Source organism: Lottia gigantea, assembly GCF_000327385.1.
Source record: "Lottia gigantea unplaced genomic scaffold LOTGIsca_22, whole genome shotgun sequence".
Lineage (NCBI taxonomy): Eukaryota > Metazoa > Mollusca > Gastropoda > Lottiidae > Lottia > Lottia gigantea.
In genome coordinates this window covers 1,450,153-1,477,938 of record NW_008708555.1, presented here as the reverse complement: position 1 = coordinate 1,477,938, position 27,786 = coordinate 1,450,153, and the positions used below count along the sequence as shown (strand labels likewise).

The window sequence follows — 27,786 nt, the reverse complement described above, 5'->3', positions numbered from 1 at the left end:
ACAAGTTGACTTCCAACTAGAAATGGCATTGGTACTGTTTATCATTAAATCAACTGCCAGATAAATGATGCATTGATATTAAATACGTGTTTACTGAAAGGTGTAACTACGTGTTTCGGCTTCTGTTTTAATATCTCTATATCGGTCTACATTTGATGTATCGAGCACTATTTTAACAGTGGTATTTGTATATCACTCTACAATTGATGTATCGAGCACTATTTTAACAGTGGTATTTCTATATCGCTCTATAATTGATGTATTGAACACTATTTTAACAGTGGTATTTCTATATCACTCTACAATTGATGTATTGAGCACTATTTTAACAGTGGTATTTCTATATCACTCTACAATTGATGTATTGAGTACTATTTTAACAGTGGTATTTCTATATCGCTCTATAATTGATGTATTGAGCACTATTTTAACAGTGGTATTTCTATATCACTCTACAATTGATGTATTGAACACTATTTTAACAGTGGTATTTCTATATCGCTCTATAATTGATGTATTGAGCACTATTTTAACAGTGGTATTTCTATATCACTCTACAATTGATGTATTGAACACTATTTTAACAGTGGTATTTCTATATCACTCTTTTAACAGTAAAAGATATCTTGTTCATTGTATACTGAAAGGCTGTTGAAACGGCATGTCGATATACCATATATAAATAAACCAAGTACTAACGACCCCAACCGCAAAGCGAAATCCGAAATTATATATATATCTTAATATAATGTAGTAAAAACATCAGAGAAAGTCATTAATAAATGGACTTTAAAGCAACAAAAAGAAGCAGTAGATTGTTACATGAGTTTATTAACCACAGAACATGTAACTGCCAGTTTTATCATTACATTCATCATTGTATTTTCAGAAATAAAAATATAATGAAACAGGTTTTTACGTGCTACTTCTATGTATCTTATTTTGCCAGACCTTTACAAGGAAAGTGAAGTGACCTAGACTACACTATATATATCGAAACGGAATATTTTGACTTGATTAATTCATTTCAATAGAAAGAAGCTCATCTTATTCTCTCACTTTTGGATTAGGGACCAACATCTGTGGCTGAAGTGGATGAGCAGGGAATATTTTTTTCGCAATCGCTATTTGCACCGTCACGATGCGTGTTCTCTGTAGCTGCGAACAACGGTACGGATTTAGGACACAATAGGCGCGCAAATTTAGGGTGCTTTTTTTCAAACCGTGAGGCCATTTTGATTGCCAAAAATGATATAAAGGAACTTTGTTAGGATCATCTTTACTGTCAAGGCTGAATACAAATTGTGGGTTACCTCGAAAAAACCTTCTAAAAATTACATTAATTAGATGCATTCTGACACATATTTTTGGTCAAAAAATCATTAAAATCATCTCTTTAAATTTGTAAGAAATAAAGTGGGGGTACAATTATGGGTGAAAATGCCCCCTATACACCCACTGGTTCATAGTCCTGCAGTTCCGAATTAATCTATATCTGTCAATCATATTGAATTAGGTCAATGTCTGATTAATTGAGCTATGTCCGGCTGCCACCTGTCCCCTTGACACGAGTGCTCTCACAATGTGATATGATACTTAAAATTATTAGATTGGTGGCAAATCTCTCTAATGGAGATAGATATAGAACTCTTAATCTAATAAACTCCATCTATAAATGAAATTATTTACTTTTTAACAAAATTATCTCCCTTATTGAAATTGATTACCTCCCTTGATAATTAAACAGTAGTCTTGATCACTCTAGTGTTATATTTCAATATCTATGCTTCTTCAGTTAGTGTCTTGATGTCAAAGACTTTCATAAGATTAGATTTGATATCTGGGTGCAGTATTATATCATTACTTGATTAAGATTATGCCTCTTGAAAAATGTCAAACCAAAAAACACAAATGAAGTTCACAAAACAAAGGATAAATCCTCCGTATATTGATTAAAATCAAAATTTACTTCATTTACATTTTTCATAAAAATAATAAGTTATTGTCCATTGGGAGACATGGATTACTCGTTTTAATGACACATAAATATCCCCTCTTTAACAAGGATAAAAATGGTTTGAAGTTAAGACTGATACTATCATTCGTTGCTTAACTAAAGCTGAAAAGGGATTCGGGGTTATTCAGTGCATATAACAGTCTTTAGGAGTAGAGTATTGTTGACTACCTGATATGAAGGCCTCTGACTTCTGCCCAAGGTTTCAAATTGTCACTTCTAGATGTGTAGTTAAGTTAATTCAATATGACTGAAGTCCCGACCTAAAGTAGCATTAAGTACATCGTCTATTTCATGGTATTGTGCTGGCAACATAGCTGCCGACGGTCTGTTGTAAAAAAGTACAGTCAATGTTGAACAGTATTATATCAAGTTTGATGTGTTTGTACATGTTTCCAGATGGGTACCAATAACTTCGTTCCAGCTATACGCCATACCCCAAACAATCCAACAAAGGTGTTCAAAACTACAGAAAGCTGTGCCTAGAACGATGTCGGTTGAATGTGATCAGAATGATATTATTAACATGACAACTGATTGTAAAGTAAAAACATAACAATTAACATGATGAGGTTATGGCCATTGGGATCAATATCTCTCAGAATAATGTCCAATTACCATCAAATACACATTGGTCATCGACAATGTTGTGGGGTGATTTGTAAATAAGATAAAATTAATGGGCATTAGTCTTTTATTACAGTGGAATGCGGTCAAGTACGAGCGTGGTTTATGCCAGACCTTGTTGTATCTGGGTATTAAGAGTGAACAAGTCACTTGTTATAATCGGTACTATCCTCAAGAAGAGTTCCCTTTTCTCCTTTCTTTTGTACTTTTCCACATTTGAAATAAGTTTCATTGCGTATCGCCTATCCCCATCCCTAAATCTCTTTGGTCCCTATCCAGTCCTTCCATCTACTGATACCCGAAGCATTGTGACTCTACTGAAAGGTATCATTACATACTATTACATAAGCGAACAACCCACACAACAAAACCGGAAGTACAAAATTGCGCAAAAAACAGCCTTTATTGATTATACATTTATTACATCAGACAGAAATAATTAAATTTCAAAAATATAATATATCTAGTTTTTATGCTAAAGGACGACATTTATAATCTTTAATATTAGTTAGACCTTATTCCATGTAAAGCTTCCTGGTCATGGTTTCTGGCTTGCACCAATCTTTCTGCTCCCTGTATAAAATCTTTGCTTAAAGGGATTTTTTTCTAAATTTTGTATGTGTTTCGGGGATATTGATGGCATCAATTTGTGCGCCATTCCAATTTTCAATCAGACATCTGTGGTTCCTGCAATTCCAACAAAACTAAGTGTCACTAATCTCGGAGGCCTTGTATCACATCACAATATAGTCTATAGATTAGTGACGTGATCACACACTTACTGTAAGTGGAATTGCAGGAACCACAGACGTCTGCAAATTGATGGTATCAGTGTCCCCGATATACATAATTTTTTTTTAGAAAACCTCTTCACAGTTTCTTTATTTTACCTTATAATGTAAGAAGATTCTTGTATGCGTCACATTTTCTTATTAAAATCACATAGAAAAATAAAAAACTTCGAATCTCCCTTGAGCCATTGTTATCTGAGCATTGCGTCTTTTTATTGATAGCAAGCAAGTGTAAATTTATATGTCATTAAGATCAAAAAGTCAGATCTTTTTAGCCCTTAACTGTCTTCATCAAAATTTAAATTGCTTGCTTAGGGCCGAATATTGTTCTTTAGAAAAGTGTAAGACTTAAAACAACATGTGTTCAGCTCGAAGCATTCATTTCTCATAAGAAACTCACTGTTATTCTCTGAATTTCATGTTTTGCAAGCGGACGAGTTGATATCAATTTGAAAAGAAATCTATTCGGTTCATCCGGTTCCAATTATGCTCGTGTAGACGCGAGAACGAAATGTAATTAAAGGGACCAGTTTTCCCGCGGTTTGTAATAAGACAGGCGGTAAGATTCATTCACTGTGGAATATTAAGATCTGTTTATATTGACGTAGTCTCATCAACCCGATGATAATTGACACAATACAATCGGTATAGTCACGTTAGTCCGTACCAAGAGGCAAGCCAATTTGTGTCCAGTTGACAGACCTTGACATTAAGTAATAGAATCTGTCTTTTGTGTGTTTATATTAACAAAACAAAACGGAAAAATGGCTACGTGAAAACGTGTTGATTTGCCAGTTTGACAATCAAAATTTTTTATTATCAGATGCACCAGACTGCTAACAACTGCAATCATTATGATGGTTGCCGACTCACAGAGAAAATGAGCAACTCTCAGTCGTCTGAATGCAGAAATAAATCAGACACTCCTAGATGCAGCTAGATAGTTGTAGTCATCAGCCGAATTATGTGATTTTTATAGTCGTTGATAATACAGTCGGTCTAAGCTTCTGTCAGTCGAAAAGTCGTCTTAGGCCACAAACCCTTATTACCCCCGCACCCCAAAGTTTAAAAGTTAAAGCTTTATTGGTTTTATCTTACATTTTTCAGGATTGACATTTTACAAGCTGACAAGCAGATTATGGTCTGCGGTATGGAAATATATCGGATTGTGTCCGACCTGTGATGCTGTGATGCTGATTAATGGAGTCTAGCCTAGAGAAAGAAGCCGATCTAGTGCTGGTAGTAACCTCGACCTTTCTTAAATAGCATTAATACAAGCCACCAGGCACCCCAGGGCACGCTTAACCTTTATCTTCGCCAGAAAGAGAGCAATGTATCTTAGAGAAGATAAGCGTCAACGTACAAGAACACTTAACTGGTCATCTTCACAATGTCTAGGAACTCCATCTTATACCGTGACATCATTGGGCACTTTTATTATCTAGTGTTGGGAGAAACCTTGATCTAATACAAGTGACAAGACACCCCCAACCTATCTCAACCCTTAACTAAATGGGACAGATGCGGCATGTAGGGGGGTTGACTTTAGTCTTGGATATATGTAAATAGTCTTCAGGAGGACTAGAAATGAACGAAAATCGCTCAATTCCCTTCAAACTTTGAATTTTACTCACTGTTTCTATATATGTCTTATCTATATACATGTATTCCGGAGTATCATAAATGATAGTTAACATTCAAACGCAGGTAATTTTGGACACATGGATTGGAAAGCTCAAATTTCGACGGTGAGCTGTCAACACTGAGACTAAAGTATAATTGGTCAACAAATTGGCTCACCTGTCCCTTTAATCAGAAAGAGATTAACGGCCATTGATACAGAAACACTGAACCACTAATCTTCACAATGCAGAGGTATTACCCAGTCTAATACCTTGACATCATTAGGCACTTTTCTAGTGCAATCAAATGCCGGAATACCTCGATGTAATATCTGTCAAAGGACGCCCCCGGCAGAACGGGGGTAAATATGACTTGTCTGAGACCTTCCCCCGCTCCCTTTATATAATATTATTTTAATTTAGCTATTATCTCAAAATTTACACAAATAATAATGAAAAGTAATTAAAATGCAATCTTAAACTAATTAATTTTTTTTTATAAAATGTACATGTACTTGTGATCACAATTATATTACATGTAATTGAAAATAGATTATAACCTGCTCTCTACATTAAATACATCACAAATATCTCAAGTTTCATTACAGGAATCCTACTTTCTATAATGAACAAAAAATTCAAGTTCTCAACATTGGCAAAAATGAGTCTATATAAAAATCAGTACAAGCAAGACAATTCTGTTAATCAAAATCTTGTCCAAAGCATACTAAGATAGCTTGCCAGGCAAAGTAATATACAACCACTGGCAGCTTTGATTTTGAATAAAAATATTTAGTACAGTAACAATTACCAGTATGAAATATTCAACCTTCCGTCATACACTTCCTATGAACTCTTCAGGGCGATACTGAATAATATTGAGTATGAGTTATTGCCCTTGTTCTTGAAAACGTGTTCAATTTTTAGATCGTGAAAACATCAGCACACGTGGTGCAAAAAAGTCATACAGCATTCATTTCATTTTAATAGAGTCTACAGGCATTTTTTTAAATTCTTGTTGAATAGCAAATGACTTACTACATACATCACACTTTCAAGTTTATATTTTACTTTCAGAATGGAATGGCACAGTGAATAGCCAGATAAATTATTGACTGCAAGGTGATAAGATGCTATAAATACGATGTAACATCAATAGGTTATTGTATATGTATGATTTGAAAAGTTCATTAGTAAAATTAAGGATTTTTTTTCTTATCGGTTGACAAATTTATTTCTTTACATTTTTTACACAAACAACTGGAGTTCAAAATTTGATAATAACCCACACTGTGGGTGTAGATCTTCCCATTTCCTGTCATCCACAATGCCACTACTAAACTGTGACAATGCTGAGGTTATTGTCCATCACATTGCACTTTGTATATTCGTAAAGTATAAAAAAGCTTCACTTTCAGTAATTCCAAATGGATGTTGTCTCTTTTCCTGCTTTTCCACTCAATGCTATTTTGGCTTATCATTTTTCTGAGTCCCTTTAACTGCTGCCTGCCATAGAGCACTTTTAACAAATCTCTTGGCAGCAGGTTTGTCCAATTTGGGCGCAAGGGCTTTGTCTTGAATCTCTTTGACCCTTGCCATATATTCTTTGATTCGGTCCATTTCTTGTTTAATGGGGTGGTCCTTAGGATTGATTCCACTGATATTCAAATACATCCAAAATAAAGAGTTCAAGGAATAGACCGCTACAAGATCCATTTTGGCTCTTTCCAAAGCATTCAATTTTTCAGTCATTTCGATCAAAGAAGTCTGAAGTAAAGGTTGGAAATTTGTCTCTATGTCCGTCAACAACGAGTCCAATTCACTGAATTTGTCTTTTAACTCGGAAGGCATGTCTGTAGCAGACTTACTCGAATTCTTATTTTTCGGCATTCTTCGTTTGTTTACACTTTACTTCGCCATGTGTTATTATCGTTCTTCAATACGGATTGGTTTAGATTTATGTAGAAATCAAAGGGAGGTAATTAGTGGATTATTTTACGGATCAGAAAATACATTTAAAGACGGTTAAGCTCTATTCATCAGTAAAGGGATAAAGTTTGAAGAAAGAGCCTTTCCAATGTAAAATTGACCAAAAATAGAACCCAAATTTGCATTTAAGTCCTTTTTGCGATTAAGCGCGTGGGAAGTCGAAGGATCACCGCCATCTTAACCTAATTACGCCCTTCTATTCTATCTTTTTTGAAGAAATTCTAGACTGTACATTCGAATAGTCCCTGATATTAAATACCACACTTCTATAAAGTCTCTTGAGCTCTAACTTTAAAACCAAAGAGAGACACTCCATGGAGAGCGATAAAATCCCTGTAACCCTGGGATTTTAAAAAGGATTTTATTCCAAAGTCGTTCAACCTATAGAGCTGTTATTTGGTGAAAAGGTGTCTAATATATGTATGATTTTGAGGTAAAAATACTAGGGTCTTAGCTTTGATACATTATGAATAATATTGAAACGAGAAATGTTATCGTGCCATCCCAATTTATAAAAAAAGGAAAGAAGAAAGAAAAGGGACAGAGGCGACAGCCGCGCTCTCGCAGCCCCGAACGCAAGTTTGTCGTGCATGACTCTCAAAACTAGGTTAGAAACTTGGTCAACCTCAGATATTCGTCAACCTGGCTCCACCAATGGGTACAGCCTAACCCTCGAGTGTCTGATAGAGTAGGAGGAAATATTCGAGGAATAACTTGGTAATCACTCCTAGAAGTAATGGCATGGCTGGTATTGTTCATTATCACGTTCTAGAAAGAATAAGAAAACTGATAATGGACTGTTATTTATTCCAATAAACACCTTCCTGATACAGAAATCTTTTTTTATTGTGTAATTGCACGTCCTGGATGAGCTCCGGGTGCTGATGAATCAATAATTGACAATGTCATTGCACTTATCTTGTATAAATTCATTTCAGTATATTCATACTCTATATTTTGGAAAATAATTGAATAACATTACAATTTCGCTGCCGAGAGTAGAGCAATAGACAGCCTATTTGCTTATCACAATTTGTCATTGTTATTTTAGACTGTAGTTGAAAGCTTGTTAGATTACAATAGAGATCTTATTTATCAGGAATATCAAAAAAAAGATGATTTAGGTTTTTCTGAGATATCAAGTTCCTAAATCCAGATCACCATTGAGGGAATTTTGAGTCTCTCTTTTCGGAGCGCTGATGACTCTCTGCAAGATAGTTTTTGAAATGTATATTGTCTTAGAGACTGTATATACAGTAAATAATGTTAATTGAATATTGCTTCACATTTAAGAAGAAATTGAGGATCAATAAAGACCGAGGAGTCCATTTAGTTTTGGATGAGAGAATTTCTGCAGCATCAGGCTTACACATCTTTGGATTCCAGCTTTTGAGAGATTGACAATAACAATTGGAAGCATTTTACACATTTTAAACTCAACATGTTTTAATACACGAGCCTCTGTCAGCCAGACCTCAAATTACTAAATAGTTTCTTTCATAAAACTCATGGCCACGTCTGAATCCCCATCAATGGAAACTAAACCGTTCCTTATCGTTAGTGTAAATAATATTATCATTCAGTTAAATTATAGATGGTTCAGCACGTATTTTATAATCTTCTCTTACCACAAGACGTGGGCCAGTTCTAAACAGATTATGATTAATACCAATCTAATTAAAATTAGATTTCATTTTCGTCTTAATGGAGACCGACCCAAAATAAAAACGAAACTATGCATATTAACCTATGCATACGTAAGTCTAAGAGGTGAAGGAGCCAGGTTTATGTCCGAGGGGGGGCGAGGGTGCGAGATATCTGAGATTGCCCGAATCTTTAACCTAGTTATGAGATATTGGCCCGAAAAACTTGCTGTAAGAGTCATTGTAGGCCGACTTTCGTATCACATTATGAAAACTATGTCATCTACACACCCAACTAGCAAATTGAAACAAACACAGTTTTCACATTGAGCACAGGAAATTGTCATATATAGTGCCAAACTAATGATCATTATGTCTCAATCATAGAGTTCCATACAGTGTAACTTTTGTCTCTTATGTTCTTTCAATATTACTCTGTGGTCACTATCTACTGACCAGTTAGATAGGTTGTGTACAGATTATACCGGGTGTTTCGAAATTAGATCCCGCTTCCAAAACCTAAACTAGAATATGTATGGACACAAACTAAAGTGATTCTGAACAGGTATTTATTTAAGTTTCTCTCTGAGTATCTATCATTTTGTGGACTCCATCTGCTTCTTATTTCGAAACACCTTGTAGTAGATAGAAGGACACTTTTGTGGAACAATGGTTGAGTGGCCCTCTTGGTTACCCTAAGCTGAGATAATTTTCAGAAAGCTATCATGTGTCATCCGGAAGCAACTGTTGTATGGGTATTCCCCTTTAACATAATTATTATCTAAGCATTAATTTACCAGACTGTGGAGAATGCCATTAAGCTCTGCTTTTTATTCAGAAGTTAGTTGAAATGATTAAACCAATGGCGAGGAGTGGACTGAAAATTGAACCAAGATAAGAAATTGTGTTGCAGACTCATGTTTGATTTATTTCAATTTGGTATTCTGATTCGTATTAAGACTGGACGAATACATGTAATCCATTATACAGAAAGTTAATTGAACTAAGAGGCGGCTTTATAAATGAAATGAATGGAGTTTTATGTCCTTCACTTCTGCATATAATTGGGCTAATGGCAGGACAAGACAGATGTAGAGGGATCTTTAATGTGCACAGCCTGTCAGCCCCTCCGACCTGCATCACTGGCAAGGGGAAACCGGGTTAAAAAATCAGAAGGGATGCCGCTACAACCATTGACCAAGTAAGCATATATCATTATGCAATACATATTCCGTTTAAGAGCTTAAAGCACGTATTATCACAATTACTACCACCGTAACGTCCCTCCCCTTCTCGAAAATATCACGTTAAACACAGACCGTTCATTCACCATTCATCTTTGTACTGTTTGAGTTCATTCCCCTGCTTAAAAAAACGCCCTTGATCTGATCTGTCAAGATCTGTATTGCATGTTTCAACAGCTAAGATACGAAGTCTTATCATTAATTCATAAAGTTATGTGCTGTTAACACAAAACAAAAGTCGAGTGTTTCAATATCAACACATTAATAGCCTACATGAAAAATTACAGTCAACTCTTTGATAATCAAAGACCTCCCATGGTCAATTGAATAATGGAAAAGGGCCCGTAGCTAGAGAGAGGCGAGAGGCGGGAGGGGGTAGGCCTGTCACACCCTAGACATTGACTGTAGTATCATCTTTACAATGTAAAACTATTATGAACTTCACACCTTTCTTGTATCACAGAAGTTTGTAAATGAAGCGATTTGATTGGACTGGAAACTAACGAATACAGCCAATCAAATGGCTTCATGTATACACTTCTGTGATACAAGAAAAGTGACTATTGCATTCAAGGTATAAGTGGTTCGTAGTAGCTTGTCATTGTGAGGATGTAGCAGTATGCATACTAAGTTATCAAAGGTACGAGTGACAGAGTCCTCGGGAAAATCAATCTAATTTCTTACTTTTGCAGGAATTATATACCCTAGAATACTTTCATGAGCTAATCGAAGTGAGAACACGAAGCAGCTAGCGTTATCGAAAGATTAGCAAGGATGGTGACAAAAAAAGGAGAGTATAAAAATTAGTGGAATTGAGTTAATAAACAATTTATTGTAACATAATTAACTGTGTAACATTCAACAACAAACAAACAACCAACTCTATTTACAAATTATCTGGTTTTCAAAAATATAATCTACAGAATATCATAATTATCCATAAGTATATGGGAGTGTGGTTCACGTGATCCAACTAGCTTCGTATCAGGCGGCAAATATAAGAATATCAAAATCACCCTTGTCAAACGATCTGAAGTGTATTTTTAGAAATTGAAATCCGCGTTTACATTGCATAAAATTATCCGTGTCGACCGGGCCGAGCACGATTGGGCAGAAAAAGTGAGTGTTAACATGTTGAGAGGGCTCGGCACCGCCCTAGTTTCAAGTGGGCCGGGTCCCAAAAGTATAGGTGGTCGAAGTGCATTGTCAGAAGTGGACGAATATGATCATATTACCACAAATACCATCTGGCTTAAAAGTTCGTGACTATGAAGGCATAATCTCATTACAAACTGTTGTTCAATATCCAACTCAGCGTAGATCACAACAGGCGTTCCAGGTTGAAAATTATTCAGCAGGGTAGTTCAAAGAATTTATAAATTCTAAATCATCCACTTGTTCCAAGACAACGTTATCAGTAGCTACACGACTTTCAAGTAACTCTCTAGAGTGCTTCCTTTTATAATGGCGTTTCACAATAAACTTGGTGCTAAAGGTCTCATTGCACAATTCACAGCCGTAACGTTCTCGAGGTTGGTCGGAATGATGTAGTCGGGTATGTTTGTTTAAAGCAGCTTTATAAGGAAAGGTTTTCCCACATTCTTCACATTCAAATGGTCTACTTCCAGTGTGTATAGGTGTATGTCTTTCCAGCGTACATTTAGTAGCAAAAGACTTTCCACACACATCACATGAGTAAGGTTTCTCTCCAGTATGAGTTCTCATGTGAACTACAACTGCATTACGGCTTTGTGATGTATAGTGGCATACTTCACAACAGAATTGATTGGGATTTTCATGAGCTGAGTTTATATGTATCTTTAAATCTCGATGAATGGCATAAGCTTTACCACATATGTGGCATGTGATATCCTTCGCTTTAGCATGGTGGCGACTCATGTGGTATCTGAACGCTGATGATTTAAAAGATTTACCACAAATGTCACATTGAAAGGGTTTTAGATTCAGATGCTTGGATTTATGATGATATCTTAAACTCTTTCCACACTTAAAATTTACATTACAGATATCGCAATGCCAGATTTTGCCTTTAACATGCAATCCACAGCCGTGGTTTTCAGTCTGAGAATCGTGAAGGTTATGGAACGACTTATTACATTTCTTACATGTATAGTGCATGTGGGGGAAATAAACATATTTATGTCTTTTCAAACTGGTGGAATCCTTTAACTTTTTACCACAAACATCACATGGATACAATTTCTGTGGTTTATTTGGATCTTTGACAGGTTTAGGTTTCTTTTTGCTTCGGTAGGGCGGCAAGCCAAGATGGGCAGTTCGATGATGGTTTCTCCAATTGTGTCCATTCTTGTATACTTTGTCGCAAATATCGCATTTATAAACTTTATCTTTTACTGACAACAAACATCCATGGTTGTCCTTTTTTGACGCATGCTGTGTATGAAAAGCTTTATGACAGACGTCACATTTCCAGTGCATGCCCTTGAAAAATACGGTTTTATGGCGATGCCAGGCTGTCCAACCCGTGAAATGTTTTCCGCAAACGTCACATGTATATTCTTTTGTTGCTGGTTGGGAACATTCAGTTTGTGATTCTTCAACTGGTTCTGTTTTGATCTCCATTGGTTCAGTCTTTATCTGAGAAGCTGAACGTAGTCTCATGGTGCCAGTATTGAGGCTGTTTCCTTGAAATGTCATTACTGGTTGGTCTACGTACAATGTTGGAGGAAATGTTTTGAATATGTAGGAAACGGGTTGAGGTTCTGGATTATACTCGTCAGGGGCATTGATGATATTTCTCAACTTATCAATGTAGTTCTCCGTCTTTTTCACGGGATTAGCAAGTAATTTTTTTCTTTTTGCTGGTGGAAGAACGTTTGGAGGGTTAACTATAGCTTTCAGAGAAATATCCTTAATGGGCTTGGAATTCTTTTGTGGGCTGGTATAGGCGTGGTCTAGTTCATTATCATTATAAAGGTTCTTAATCAGATCTGGATTGTCAACAGACGATCTTGTAACCAACGGATCTTTAGTTTTGGTGAATTCTTGGTTGTCGTTTTGAGTCAGATCAACAGATGCTTTGTTAGCACAATCATTGCTAGTGCTTGAAGCGGTTAAGGAGTCTGAAGAAGTCATAGTTGTTGTAGGATTTCCAGAAAGAGTAGTCCCCCTTACTTCAATGGCAGCATCGTTTGCTAATGGGGCAATCTGAATTGTGGAAGACTGTTTGCTCTCAGTGAAAGGTATTTCAATGTCCGATATCATTTCGTTAATGGATGAGCTCTCTTCGAATGTTACGTCATCAACTTCCAGTTTGATAATCTGTCCTGGAGCTTCAACTTTGGCCTGGGTCTTATCTTTATTAATATTTTTACCATTACCAGCATCTGCATCTGTTCTCGTATCACCATCTGAGAAAACATCATTCTTCATTGCATTATCACCAAAAAAGTCATCATCATCATCATCATCATTATCACCATTGTCTTCATCATCATTAGCATAATAATCATCATCAAACACATCAACCACTTTTTTAGGAATCTTCACATCAGCAATCTTGACCACATTCTGAAAAATACAAATATTCAGTTTTAAGATTATGGAGAATTTTTTGGAATTAATAGCTCCGTTAAAAAAATTGTAAAAAGGTTTTCTAAATTTGTTGTGTACCAGGAAAACTTATAGCAGATATTTACACCATTTTCAGTCATGATTTTGCTATCCAAGAGAATTAAGGGGTTTTATGATGTTACTATCGCAAAGGTTCTTGCAATAGTGACGTCATACATGACTACCGGTATTGCTATTATTACAGGAACAAGAGACATCTGGCGGGAAAAATGATATGATGCAATATATGTATGCATAAATAAGCTAGAGAATACCCTTTTCAACCTTTAGTAAATTATCCATACTACAAATTTACTCAAGAACAATCCCCTTCATTGATAATAAATGGATGCTATTTAATCCCTAGTCCACATAGAGTCTTCAAATGGCATTTATAAATATTAAGTATGATATATTGACACAGCTGTATGGAACAACAAAAGAACATAAAAGTTTAAACCAGTGATTGATTGACCAGCTGTGTCTATCCTCTCCTATGTATTTGATAAATGTGGAGGTATGAGAATTATCCAAAACAACTTGTGAAAGTGTATGAGTCAAAAGAAACATTTTATCTTTAGGAAAAACTTCCAGCTGGATCAATAGTGAAAAAAAAAACCAGTCATCAAGACATTTACAGTCACTAACACTTTCACTATCAAAAACAAAGCTTGACCACAACAAGCCGACTGAAATTTATGACAGAACTGTAACAATCTGATCATGTTTTATTTTGGAGCAGTCCACTAGGAAATCTTCACAAAGCAAATAGAAGCTTTTATATTTTTTTTTAATAGAAACTATTATTGTCTTAAATGCACATAGTACCTGAATCCTTTTCATGACAGTATCAATTTAATTCATCTTTTATTTCCAACAAGTTTTAATTTAACAGATTACGCAGTATAAGGTTTTATAACAGATACTCTCTTATAGAAGCACTGGCCTAGGTCAAAGTAGGGACTGTGGATTTCAGCATTGGAATACATCATTTTGATAGAAAATTACCTACTTCTGGAGAGATTTACAAGATAAACAAATAATTCAGAAATGCAAAGGGATTATTTCAGGGAGTTAATGAAAGGGGATCTAATCTACCATGGACAAGAACATTACTCAGATTTTTATTCCAGTATATTATAGACAACACACATTATACCTTAGCTTTTATATAAATTTACAATATTTTAACATTAATAATACATTATATTAACACCAGTCTAGCTCTCTGTTAGCAAAATATTATGAAGGATTTCATTTCTACTCAAAAAAAAAGAAATATCAGAATATAATGGCAAGTCTTAACAGTATTAATAACTGGTACCTTATCAGTACCAACAGTTAAACTATGACAAACAAATATAGAAAAAATAACCTTTAATAGGTAATAATAAACAGCTAATAGAAATTAGTTATAGTTAAAAATTGACTGGAATGGAAATGGAATTTTACATAATTTTCATGCTGTGCTGGAAGCTTACTTGCTGATTTCATTGTTAATAATCAAAGATAAGATTCAGATGGTTAAATAACCAATGGTCATTCTATGGCATAAACTTACTTGCTAATTTCATTTTTAACATATGGTTGCATAATCATATAATCATGCATTACAAATTGGGCAAATAATACACAAATAGCTAATAAGTCATTAAATGAAAGTTTTACTCTGAAAATTATCCATTTATGCTTGCACTGTTTAAGACATGAAACTTATAACAACTCGAAAACCTCATAATATTCAATAGAAACTTTAATGAAATGAAATGAATAGAGTTTTGCCTCCTACTCTTCTGTACCTATAAACTTATATTGAAGGCAGAATATTGACAAAGCATGGATTTTTGTCTGCTGGAGTAATCTCCCTTACATCCACAATACTTCTACATCTGCGACTGAGGGCACATCCTCTACAATAACAGTTTGTTTAGTCGACTCTGAAGGGATGGGCTGGTTTTTATGTTTTCGACGATAATGACGTTTTAAAGTGCTTTTATCGCAACACGTGACGTTACACAATTCACATGAAGATCTTTTTCTCGGTTCGCTAGCATGCTTTTTCTTTTTATGGACATCTAGTCTGTGGGGATGCTTAAATGCCCACGGACACTCATCACATTTATAAAGTTTTTCATCTACATGTATAGCCATATGTCTTTCCAAAGAACTTTTAATTTTAAATGATTTGCCACATTTGGAGCAAGTATATGGTCTCTCGTTAGTATGAGTTCTAATGTGTATATCCAACGCAGATTTTGATTGTGAAGTATAGTCACAGTATGTACAAGATCTTTTACTTGCATTATGATATTGAATGTGCCGTTTTAAATCCCTCGCTACTGACATAGTTTTGCCACAAATATGACACACCAAGTGTTTTGAAGCTTTATGTCGTTCCAGATGATATCTGTAATACTCAGATTTAAATTTCTTACCGCAGATTTCACAAGTAAATAAAGCAATACCCAGATGTTGGGATTTCTGATGTATCTCAACAGATTTTGCTTTGCTAAACAATTGACCACATATTTCACATTTATGTTTCTTGGGAATTTCGGAGGATTTCTTTCTGTTTCGTTTCTTTTTAATGACAGGTGGGGGTGGAATCCCATCCTCACTTTTGGCAACATCCATTTTAATCATGATCTGTGACTTAGATTCTGGTTCAGGCAGACTGTCACCTTTTTCCAAGATCGATTCTTTTTTCCTCTTCCGCGACTTAGGTTTTGGTTTCACTTTAGAAACACTGTTTTTTTTTTCTACAGGTTGTGTTAAAAGATCCCTTAATTTAGGGGCATTTCTCAATCTTGTTGGTTTGTTTTTGTTCAACATGAGGCTGATGACTGATGACCTCTTGGTGTTGACCTCACCAATTAAAATCTGAACATCCGTTTCATCTGATTTGTCAATTTTTTCCTCTTTTACAGCAACTTCTTTAGATACTTCAAGACTATCTTTTGGGGAATTTTCAAGACTATTTTTGACTGAAACTGTTTTCTTTGTGATTTTCTTTGAAAGAGAATCTTGTTTGGAATGATTTTCCCTGTCAGTTGCAGCTGCTTCAACATCTCCTTCTTTTGGCCTTTTTTCTGGATTATTCTTTGCAGCTTCTTCATCATCTACTCCAGGATCTTTGACAGTTTCAGGGTTTTCATCCATGAAACCATCAACCTCATCATTCATAGAATCATTATCACTATCCATTCGTGTTACAACTATCTGTTCAACTGAATCCTTTGGATGATGTAGATGAAGGACCTCCTGCTCCTGAAATGACAGTGAAATAGAACACATATACAAGACCTTAATGAATGAAATAGAGTGTTACATCTTACTTTTGAGCTGAACCATTGTTCTTCCCACAATAAACCTCAGGACCTGAGCAATACATATACATAATATACTCGCAGTAAAAAGACCTTTCGTACTGTAGTCTTAAAAATTGGATGTAGCTGACAATGAAGGAATTCTTTAATCAGTTTCCAACCACTGAGAGGCAGTAGCACATGGGAGATCTGTTTATTGTCCTATCAAACCCTTTTCAATGTCAGTACCTTTAAAGGAATAGTAAAGTGGTTTTCTGAATTTTTTATGCATATCGGGGACTCTGATAGCATCAATTTACATCCTTCTAATTTTCAATCAGATGTCTGTTGTTCCTGCAATTTTGATAAAACGTTTTTATGGCGTCGACCCCCAAAAGCTTTGATGCAAAATTTAAAGGGAGTGACATCATAAAGCACTTAGTTTTAGTTGAATTGCAGGAACAATTGAAACTATCAGTGTCTCCAATACACATACAACATATAGAAAATCTCTTTATAATCTCTTTAAGATGTCTTTATATATACATACATGTATAGAAGAGTAAACAAATTAAAATGTGTTGTTATAACTGGATATTTTAATTGAAATTCTGGCAAGAACAACATTTTACTCTACGGTAATTTTAATATCATTTAAGAACAAATTAAATGCTTTGCAATAGTAATAAACTGAGAAAACATTTTTAAACAAACAATAGAAAATCAAAATCCAGAAAAGCAAACAGAAAAGAGAATCAATCAATATTACAGTGACAATTAAAAATCTAGAAAAAAATAATATGGGAATGTTAAGTTGAAAATTTCAGATGTCACAGCATATTTGTGACTTAAAAGAACAGGACTGTCATCCGTTTGACCAATCAATACGTTAGTCTCAGAAACAGGAATTTTTTGGCCAAGTTAATTAGTAATTTTGTTAACAGCTCACCTGGAGTCTTATTCTTGAAACTTAATTTTAAGATGATTTTAGAGTTTCAGTCATGTGATTGGTCAATCTCTAAAATTGTTTAAAGAGTTTAGGCTCATTAACCAATCAGATTACTGTATGTCTTTAAAATCTGGATTTTTTTTTTTACTTAATTTATTCAGGAATAAGGCTTCTGATAATTTACCTATTTTAAACACACATAATTGTAACTGTAACAAACGCTTTACATTCAGAGTTCAAGGAATATTTACGATAATCTTTTAAAATTTACAGTAAGATTTATATTACAAATGGCATTGCCAATCATGTTTGATTTTAAATAACATTCAAGTAATGGATTCCAACACAAAGTCTGCTGCATTATCTACTAACTCAGTAATACAATCTATCTGAATCTCCGTTTCTGATTTTGATATATTGGAAATTTCAGAACCTAGTACATTGTCCGATTCCGGTTCCATCGTGTTGTCTGGAGGTGTCGTTAGTTCCATTGAGTTATCCAATGGTTTAGTTCGTTTAAGTACTATATATTCTTGGTGTTTAGGAGTATAAACATCACTGTGCAATCTGGCGCAATGCCTCGATCTTGAACTAGCAAAAGAAAATGACTGATCACAAAAACGGCAAGAATACCGCTTCCTTTTCCCAAGATGGATTTTTTGAACGTGTTCATTTCGTAGGCTAATGGAATAAAATTTCTTATCACACTGACTACAGGGGATGTCCTTGTTTCCTTCATGTCTTTTCATATGAATATTGAAATTACTGAAGCAGTGAAATGTCTTGTTACACACTTTACATTGATTTTTTGCAACTTCAGAATGAACCTTCATATGAGCATTTAAAGTATATTTCAATTTCATAGTTTTACCACAAATATCACAAGAGAAGGGCCTGGCATCTGAATGTATTGACATATGCTTTTGTAAATGAAAATTGGAGGTGTTGATACGCCCACATATTTTACACATAAACCTTGTATCGTTTCTATGCAGCATCATGTGCCGTCTGATGTACTTAGTTAATTTTTTACCACAAACATCACATTGAAAAGGTTTGATTTTGTCATGGACGTGCTTAATATGATAATTCAAGTAATTCTTCTTATGAAATTCTTTTCCACAAATTTCACAAACGACAGGTTGACTCACACGTTTCTTAGATTCTTGACTAAGAGGTCTATTGGGTTTGGTGCCACAGATATGGTCCTTTTGTTCTTCTTCAAACAAAACCAGGTTACAACCACTACATACTTGGTGATTTCTACAAAATAACTTCATGTGTCTTGCATAACCACTATAATGGACAAAATGTTTACTGCACACACCACATTTGTAAGGTTTTTCTCCACTGTGGGTTCTCATATGAGTTGCAAGATAATAACTATTTAATATTTTTCCACAAATTGAACATTTCTTTAGCTTTATCTTTTTTAATTGCTTTTTCCGTTTTGGTTGCATTTTTTTTTCGTGATCTTTGTTTTTCGCCTCTTTTTCAGGACCTTGGATCTTGTCTTCTAACCCTTTTTCCGAATTTGTTGTCGTATTTGGGTGGACAACCAAAATTATGCTATTATTAGAATCTTTTGTTTCTGCATCTTTATTTTCTTTCTTTTGAGAAGCAACAAAACAATGGATACAAAAACCAAGTTGTGCATTGCAGCTTTTGCCACACTTAGAACATTCAAAATGAGAGTTCTTTGGATTCTTTGAATGCTGGTCTAGAGCAACTTTGGTAGAAAACCCTATATCACATATTGGACACTTATAAAGCTGGTTTGGAACAGGCTTGTGTGAGGATAGGGAAGACTCTGGCTTCTTTGGAGGTGAAGCTTCAGGCTTCTTTGGTGGATTTGTAGGTTTAAGCTTTTTTAGAGTTGGAGGTTTAGGATTATTCTGAGGTCTTCGTATAATCTGCTTTTCAGCTTTTTTAGAAGATCTCAGAGTCACTGATAACGGTGAAGAGGAAGGAGAAATGTAAGTCTTTGAAGAAGGATTGGTTTGTGGAGGTATGGCAGTGATCACAGGCTTAGATTTAGTAAGAGTTTTACACTTTTCTGAAGTTTTCTTCTGTTTGGCAAGAGCTTTCACTGATGAAGAAGAAGAGGAAGGTGCTTTAGATGAATTGCGACCTGTCTTCAAGTGCTGAGTATTCACTGTAAAAATTCCTACATGAGAACCTACCATTTCTGAAAATTGTCTAGCACGGGAAGGATTGAAAGAAGTATTGTCTTGAATAACTGAAGTTAGATTGGCATTCCGGGAACATGTCACTGGATTAGATGGTTTCTGAACTAAACCAGGAGCTCCTGAAGCTTGAACAGGTAGCTTTGCTTTCCTATCTTGATCTAATAATAAAGAGCTGTTTTTCAGAAGACTATAGGAACCAGCTGGGTTTTGCATACCATCTAATTTCACTAGAGGCTGTTTGTTGATGGGAGATTTTTTACCTACTATTGGCGTTTGATATTTTTCTACAGGACTGGAAGTGGCGGCTGAGTTTAAAGATTGAAACTGAGTTCTGGGTCTTTTTGAAGGCTGCTGATGTTCCTCTGAAATACTTGTCAGTGTACCATGGGTTACTGAAACTAAACTTGATTTGAGACCAGTAGAACTGCATGTTGATGCTGGTGTAGCTGGTTTCTCTTGGGAACGAAATATTTCTACCAGTGATTTCCTCGAATCTGCTTGTGGAATAGCTCGTATTGGATTTTCTGGTGTATCTTGGTTTAAATTTTTGTTTCCATTCAAAATGCCTCTAAGTACTCTGGTGGACTGGATAGACAAAGCTGATAATTTTGGCAGTGTCAATTTTGGGGTAGAAATTGCCTCGACGCTGTTTTGAGATTGTTCTGAAGATTTTCCACACTGATCATCAATAGACTTTAAAGGACTTTCAGCTTCAAATGTAGGGACATCATTGGTTGGTTGATTTTTTGATTCAACTGCAGGTAGTTGATTGGTTAAAGATTTCCTGATGTGTGGCTGTAAGGCCCCCTTAAACGATTTCTTGGTATTTTTCTTGTTCTGGAGTGAATGGCCTTTAAGTAGCATCCTTAAATTTCTTGCGCTCTTTTTAACTTTTGAAGAGATCTTGGGTTCATCAATAAGACTTTTCATCCAAAGTAAATCTGTCTTTTGTTCAGTTGTCAATTCACATTCCTCAAATTCTTCTTCTGATTCATTTTGCAGGTTTTTGTCAGTATCAGGGTTCGTTGTTTCAAAAGGGATTATCTCCCCATTAGAAGTCTCATATTGAGATTCTAAACTTTGAGAATCAGATACTGTTCTTACATGTGATACGCAAGGCAGGGCATCATCTTGAGGATTGATGGACAAGGAAGCGTCTGGACTAGTTCGATGGGTAGCAGGCACTGAAGATAAGGTGTCAGTCTTATTGGGGTCTATAACTGTTTGTTCAACAAAAGATGAATCACCAATAAGTTGGTCCTCTATGATAATATTTTCAATAAGTGGACTTAATGAGATAGTGGAACCATCTGAGTTCATTTGAATATTAATCTGTTCAGGATTCAAGATGATTTCATCATAAAAATCTGCAGCAAGTCCTGGGTTTTCAGAGAAGATTTTATTGGGAAGATCTTTGGTGTGATCAAGATTCATATCTGTATCACTCTTATCTATGTAAAGTTTTGATTGTACCAAACATCTTGCTGGAGTGAGTTCTTCAGCTTCATCAAGAGCAACTTCATCAGCGACAGAAACTTCATCACCATTCTTTTCTTTAGGATATTCAAGCTGTGCAGTTTCTATAATCACATCTACACCACCCTCATCTATGGGTAGTTTTGATTGTTTGGAGTATATCTCTTGATTGATTTCTGTAGTTTTATTAAGAATCTTTTCAAACTTGTCTCCGGTAACAGGTTTTGGTTTTTGGTTCGTCATATTTGGAGAGTCATAAAGAAGGGCACCTGCAACATAATCCATAGGAAGTTCTGGATGTTCAAGGCCCATCTTCAGAAGCATCTGTTGTCCAGTATCATTAACCATCATAATCTCATCCTCGCTACTTATTGAACCAATTACTTTTTCAAAGTCTTCAGAACCAGCTCCCTGAAACGGTAAAAGAAGAGTTTTGTTACATCATTCAGGGGATTTCGACTATCTGAAGTTCCAGATACCAAACTGAATGAAGATACCATTGATTGCAAAATAATTTTGGTTCAAAATTTGATTTTTTTTCTTGCAAATTTTATTTTTATCAAGCCAAATTTCAAAATTTTCCTTTTGAACTTTTCCACAATATTCAATGGTATGTAACAAAACTCTTCAAATACTGTTTTGGTATCAAAACTTTCAGATACCTGTCAAATTTGACAATTAAAAATAAAACGTAATATCCAGCAGTGTTGTACGTCGATCTCTATTAATACCATAAACATGCTCACAGTCAAATCTTTAATTTTAAATTACGCAAAGTAAGCAACAATTTAATAGTTTACTTCATATATTATTATTGTACTCTCAAATAAATGTTACTACATTGAATTGTATAAACGCATCCATCATAGCTACAACTAACTTTTATTTAACTGTAGATGTACTAGATACACATTTTCAAATTAAAAAATTATAAAAAAAGTTGAAAAGCTGAGCTCCTCTTTAGAGGGAAAAAAGCCAATATAATTTAATATCTTTATGTGAAATCTTGTTTTTTGGAGAAAATTGAACGTTATTACAATCATTGATATTGAGATTTTAATCTGAACTGATTTGAATTAGCGAAACATGATTTTGTATGAAATTGCTGGAATAAATAGTCACATTAACTCTTTGATGTTGTTTCTGATTGATTTTGATACCACATTTATTCTACCAGGCATAATTTCTAATTTCATTAATGACTGGAATATCTTTTTCTTAATCTGAAGCAAAAGATGTCAAATATCTACTTGAGGTAATTCACTTCTCAAAGAGATAGTCTAGGTCATATTTCAAAGAGATAGTCTAGGTCGTATTTCAAAGAGATAGTCTTGGTCATCTTTCAAAGAGATAGTCTAGGTCATCTTTCAAAGAGATAGTCTAGGTCATCTTTCAAAGAGATAGTCTAGGTCATCTTTCAAAGAGATAGTCTAGGTCATATTTCAAAGAGATAGTCTTGGTCATCTTTCAAAGAGATAGTCTAGGTCATATGTCAAAGAGATAGTCTAGATTATCTTTGAAAGAGATAGTCTAGGTCATATTTCAAAAAGATAGTCTAGGTCATATTTCAAAGAGATAGTTTTGGTCATCTTTCAAAAAGATAGTCTAGGTCATATTTCAAAGAGATAGTCTATGTCATTTTTCATCTTGTCATATAATTCTGCTTGTATATTGGTCAATCAAAGCTTGGGCAGCCGAGGAAATCGAATCAAAACATTAACAGCATTTAATAACAAAATATGAAAATATGAAATAAAATAGCATGCAGATTAAGAACAGTGAAAGATTATCTTTTACAAATTGTTAGGTTGTGATCAATCACAAATAAGCCAATTGTAATGCTTATTGTCCTTTTATTAACCTTTTCACCATAGTATTAAGCATTATGACTTTCAGAATCATTTGCAACAGTTAAATGCACCTATCAAAATCTTGAAAATATGTATGTGAGGCCTACAATTCCAAATGATGAATACACAGTCAGATAACATTATATTGAGTTTCAACCTTGATCATATGAAACTAATTATGGTTCTTAAAGGGACAGGTAGGCCATTTTTTGACCAATCATACTTAAGTCTCCGAAATAGGAGTTTAGGAAGTCTAATAAGTCAATAGCGTTCTCTATTTGTAAAGGTACCACTTCATTAACTTCAGAAGTCTGGACAGTAACTTCATCGATTACAGGTAAGGTAGAGCCAGAACCATAGCTTTGGCTTGTCTTTAATAGATGGACATATTCCTTGTGGAATCTTCTCATATGCTGCATAAAAGTTCCACGGCAGCTGAAATCCTTCTCACAATAGTCACAAGGAATACGTTCTGGTTTGGGTTTGTTGTGCTTAGAGACGTGTGCTCTTAGACCCATTTTAGTTTTATTACCATGCCCACAGATGTTACAAACAAATGGTTTAGAATCACTATGAGTTAGCTCATGCCCCTTTAAGTAGTACTTCTTAATAAATGCTTTATCGCCATATCTACATTTAAAAGGCTTCTCTCCGGTGTGCGATCTGATATGAACGGTCAGTTGGGATTTAAGTTTGTATGCCTTTCCACATACAGAGCATTTGTGTTTCCAATCTTTCTTATGAAAACTCATGTGAACGCTCAGAATAGATTTAGATGCATATTTTTTGTGACATTGTGGACACTCAAAAGTCTTCTCCAGTTCATGAATATTTCTCAAATGTGACAACAAACTGCTGTGAGATGAAGCTTTGTTTCCACAAAGATGGCATTGATGGGCTCTGACTTCATGTTCGCGAAATTTATGTTTCTCCAACAGATCAGCTCCTTTGTATCTAGAAGTAGTAAATGAGTAATCACAGATATCACAGTGAAAGGTTTCAACTAAGTTATGTTTACAATCAGCTTTGTGTGAAACCAAGTCTCTATATTCTGTAAAGTTTTCTCCACATATGTGACAATTATATGACTTGGAGTGACGTTCCTGATGGCTTTTTAGGTTTCGTAAGCCTTTTACATGTCTCCCACAAACTTCACATTGAATTAATTGGCTTAGGTAATCCTGTCCATATTGGACTTCAGCTATTTCTGATGCATGTCCACTTTTCCTGAGATGGAAATTCAGATGCTTATAAAGGCCCATGGACTCTTGCAAGAAATTCTTTTTTCAGTCGTAGGTGAATCAAATGTTTCATTGATAGTTTCACTAATGGATCGCTTACAAGCAGATTTTTGTTAACATGCAAATCAGCTTGACCTTTCAATTTGGTCTGTTTAATGCCAGGAGATTCAATTCTTGGTGACTTCCTAGTCAGGTTGATTTGTGTTGGATCTTCATTAGAATTCATTTTATTTTCCATTTCTCTCGGCACACTTTTCTGTTCAGATTTGGGAATGGTTGGAGTTTTTGTATTTTGTGAAGATGATATGGTTTTACAATGCGTCATCATATTTTCGGGCCTTAATTTTGCTAAATTGGATTCAGTTCTGGAACGAGTAACCATCTTAGAAGGTTCATGCACAGTGTTTTTAATAGCATCCCTCGAATCTCTAGTTTTTCTCACAAGAGTTTTGGCTCCTGTCTTGTCATAAGGCAAGTTGAAAATAAGAGTTATTTTATTAGTCTCTCCAGCAGTAGATATGCACCTTACATTGACTGCATTAGTACTGTCACATTTGTTTTTCACAAATCTGGATTCTTTACTTTTTCTGGCACTTTCTGCAAATGCTGGGTCACTTCTTTTAAATATAGTCTAAATTTGTTCGGTATCTTTCGTTACCTGTCGCTCAAATTGGCTCTCCATTCTTGGTAAATTGATTACCTGAAATGATAGAGCCAGATTTAGCCGACAGGTATCGAAAGATATGGATCTGAATCTGTAGTGGATGGTTGCTAGGAGTAGACACTGAACCAAATCTTGAAAGCACAGGCATCCCTTATTAAACAGTATTAAATCTTGTAATATTTTTCATTAAGAAATTTACATTTTAGATCCAAATCCATTTTCAAGCCAACGTCCTGCAGTATAAATGTGAATGTTCTTGATTCAATATGGCCGATGTGTGAATAAGATACATTATCCATTACTTTTGCCAGCTTTGGAAACCAGAGACCAGGTGATAGCAATTCACTTTTCAGTAAATACATCAAAAACATTTCAATTTAGTTCGTCTTAAATATTACTGACAATCTTTTATGTTTATAACACTCTGTCTATTATTAATCTTTTAATGAAGAAGGATACTCAGTTTACAAAATCTGAGCAAGCAAACTCGCATAGCAGTAGGGAGAATTCAGCAAGTACAAAATAACCTCACTCATAAATTTTTGTTGAACAAAGTGGTGATTATTTTATGGACTTTGTTGTTTCTAGATGATAATTAGTGTATGAATACCCATTGAAAGATATGAAAATCATTGATGAAATAGATTAATACATGTAGTGAGCAGTTAAAACTTAAACAGTGTAACAGAATCTGAATTACAATGCAATATTCAAATACTGTAACTTTAGAAGTGCACATGTATAGTCACAATGTCTAAAGATGGCAAAGAAAAAGTTCTCAAGTATAGTAGTTAAATGAAAGTCTATCTAATATTTTGTCTACAACAATTAACAAAATTAATGGTAATATGGAAGCATAGGCAAACTACTCTAGAAGTACTGTAAAATATGAAAAGAAGTTTGTGTTTTTCAAGAACTATTTATCAACTAATTAAATATTACAAGTTGTATGTCAACCACACTAACAAGAAGCATCAAGTGTTCTAAAATGATGAGCATGATCTGCTCTGCTCTGATTGTAAAAGTTTATTTGAGAATAATTCATTGTTGGGAAAGACCAACAGATTAGAATTTGAATCAATTAAATTCTTATTTTTTTTAGTTTGAGCCCTATTTACAGCTTTTATTTATTACAAAGTTTCAAAAATTCTGACATATTTTGACTGTGCTTCCAATAAAATTCATACAAGATCATTTTCTTGCTCACAAATTGGCTCATGTGATATTAAATATATTCTTTTGAGAATAAATATCTTTATTTTAAATCTGATTTGAATCTACAAGTACAAGAAAACATTGTAATTTACATAAAGATTTGTTCCATATACTATCCCAAAAAAAAATGCCAAAATGACTGAGTTCAATGGAGAAACAGTGAGAGACCAATTTATTGAAGAAAATGATTTGATCAAATCTAGGATTATACAATCAACCTACCGTTTTTTTGCCAAGCAATTTTTCACAATTCTCTTTCAATATTTTTGCATCAAATTCTTCAGACAATTTCAAAAACCTTTCACACGTTTCATTGTTCACCATTGTTGATAAAGCTTTCTGACATCTGAAAATATATTAGGATAATACTGATATAGATTAAAAATTATACTTTCTATAGTTTAATTGGCTAATGAAGACAGACTATGCTGTAAAGAAAGAAACAACTATATTTTACAAGGATAACAACTTAGGTTCACAGTTAAGGATTCTTTCTACCAGCTGGTCCTTGACCAAACCTCTTTGCATTGATATTTCCGGGATTATCTGAACCCATTTACTGAAATTATAACTGAAATTGAAGATGACTTATTCAAGGTCATCGGACTATCAAACACTGATCGACGTCATGTTAAGAACCAACACTCTAACCGACTGTGCATTAGAACCTCACTAAATGAGGAACATTGAAATAACAATGAATGGGTATCAAAAACTATTCTCTACCTGATATGTAATGCTTTAAGTTTACAGACTTTAGCTGCTTGCATCATTTCAATGAAGAAATTATCATCCAATTGAACAGAATAACCACCAAAATCATCTGTATAGACCCATTTCATTAAGGCATAGCCAACATCATATCTTAAATCTATAACGAGAATCGAATCAAACGTTTTTTACTTTATATTTTCAGGCATTTCTATTATATGAGTTTTAGAAATATCAAAACATAATCTAAATCATGTTTTTACTAATAGATTCACGGTATTAGATCTTTAGACAACTGACCTATTTCAGCTTGGGTCCCCATTGAAGTTAGACAAGTAGAGTTTTATATTTTTATCTCCTTATGCAACAAGCCGAAGACAAATTTATACACTCACTAAATTATGATCAATTACTTATCATTTGAATGGCTGTTGGCTAGGTGATTGGGTGCCATTTGAATGACCCTCAAGGTAAGAAAAATTCTGATCTCAAGGCCAGAGCTAGAGAGTCGTTCCAGCATCAGCCACACGCCACACCCTCTTACACATAATGAGTTATGAACACAACACAATGAAAACTCTTTGAATGGCATTTAGCAATTGTGAGTACGATATATAGACACAGCTTTATGGAACAACAATCACTGGTTAAAGTTTTATGCA

At 34.6% G+C, this 27,786-nt stretch overlaps 4 protein-coding genes across 4 annotated transcripts in view; all 4 read right to left on the bottom strand.

Annotated features, from left to right (window-relative positions):
• Positions 1-5,532: 5,532 nt before the first annotated feature.
• LOTGIDRAFT_203791 (hypothetical protein) lies at positions 5,533-7,049 on the bottom strand. The gene has a single exon (XM_009054576.1). The coding sequence runs from the start codon at positions 6,942-6,944 to the stop codon at positions 6,519-6,521; it is 426 nt and encodes a 141-aa protein (XP_009052824.1). The 5' UTR covers positions 6,945-7,049; the 3' UTR covers positions 5,533-6,518.
• A 4,432-nt stretch (positions 7,050-11,481) lies between these two features.
• Positions 11,482-19,202, bottom strand: LOTGIDRAFT_53596 (hypothetical protein; the record flags this gene model as incomplete). Its single annotated transcript, XM_009054493.1, has 5 exons — positions 11,482-11,677; positions 11,843-11,928; positions 15,598-15,814; positions 18,412-18,878; positions 19,086-19,202. Coding segments are annotated over 5 exons (1,083 nt in total), but the record flags the coding sequence as incomplete, so codon positions are not given.
• LOTGIDRAFT_74556 (hypothetical protein) lies at positions 19,053-24,450 on the bottom strand (the record flags this gene model as incomplete). The annotated part of the gene is made up of 2 exons (XM_009054498.1): positions 19,053-19,193; positions 23,848-24,450. Coding segments are annotated over 2 exons (744 nt in total), but the record flags the coding sequence as incomplete, so codon positions are not given.
• Positions 24,451-25,165: 715 nt separating this feature from the next.
• LOTGIDRAFT_159873 (hypothetical protein) overlaps positions 25,166-27,786 on the bottom strand; it is a gene marked incomplete at both ends in the record, with an annotated part of 3,740 nt that continues 1,119 nt past the window's right edge. Inside the window, 3 exons of the mRNA XM_009054575.1 lie at positions 25,166-25,234; positions 26,636-26,759; positions 27,140-27,284. Coding sequence (XP_009052823.1) covers positions 25,166-25,234; positions 26,636-26,759; positions 27,140-27,284 — 338 coding nt within the window. The remainder of the gene's footprint in view (positions 25,235-26,635; positions 26,760-27,139; positions 27,285-27,786) is intronic.

Excerpts from the sequence above, each read along its gene's own strand:
- LOTGIDRAFT_203791 (XM_009054576.1), bottom strand. The coding sequence starts at position 6,944 with ATGCCGAAAAATAAGAATTCGAGTAAGTCTGCTACAGACATGCCTTCC.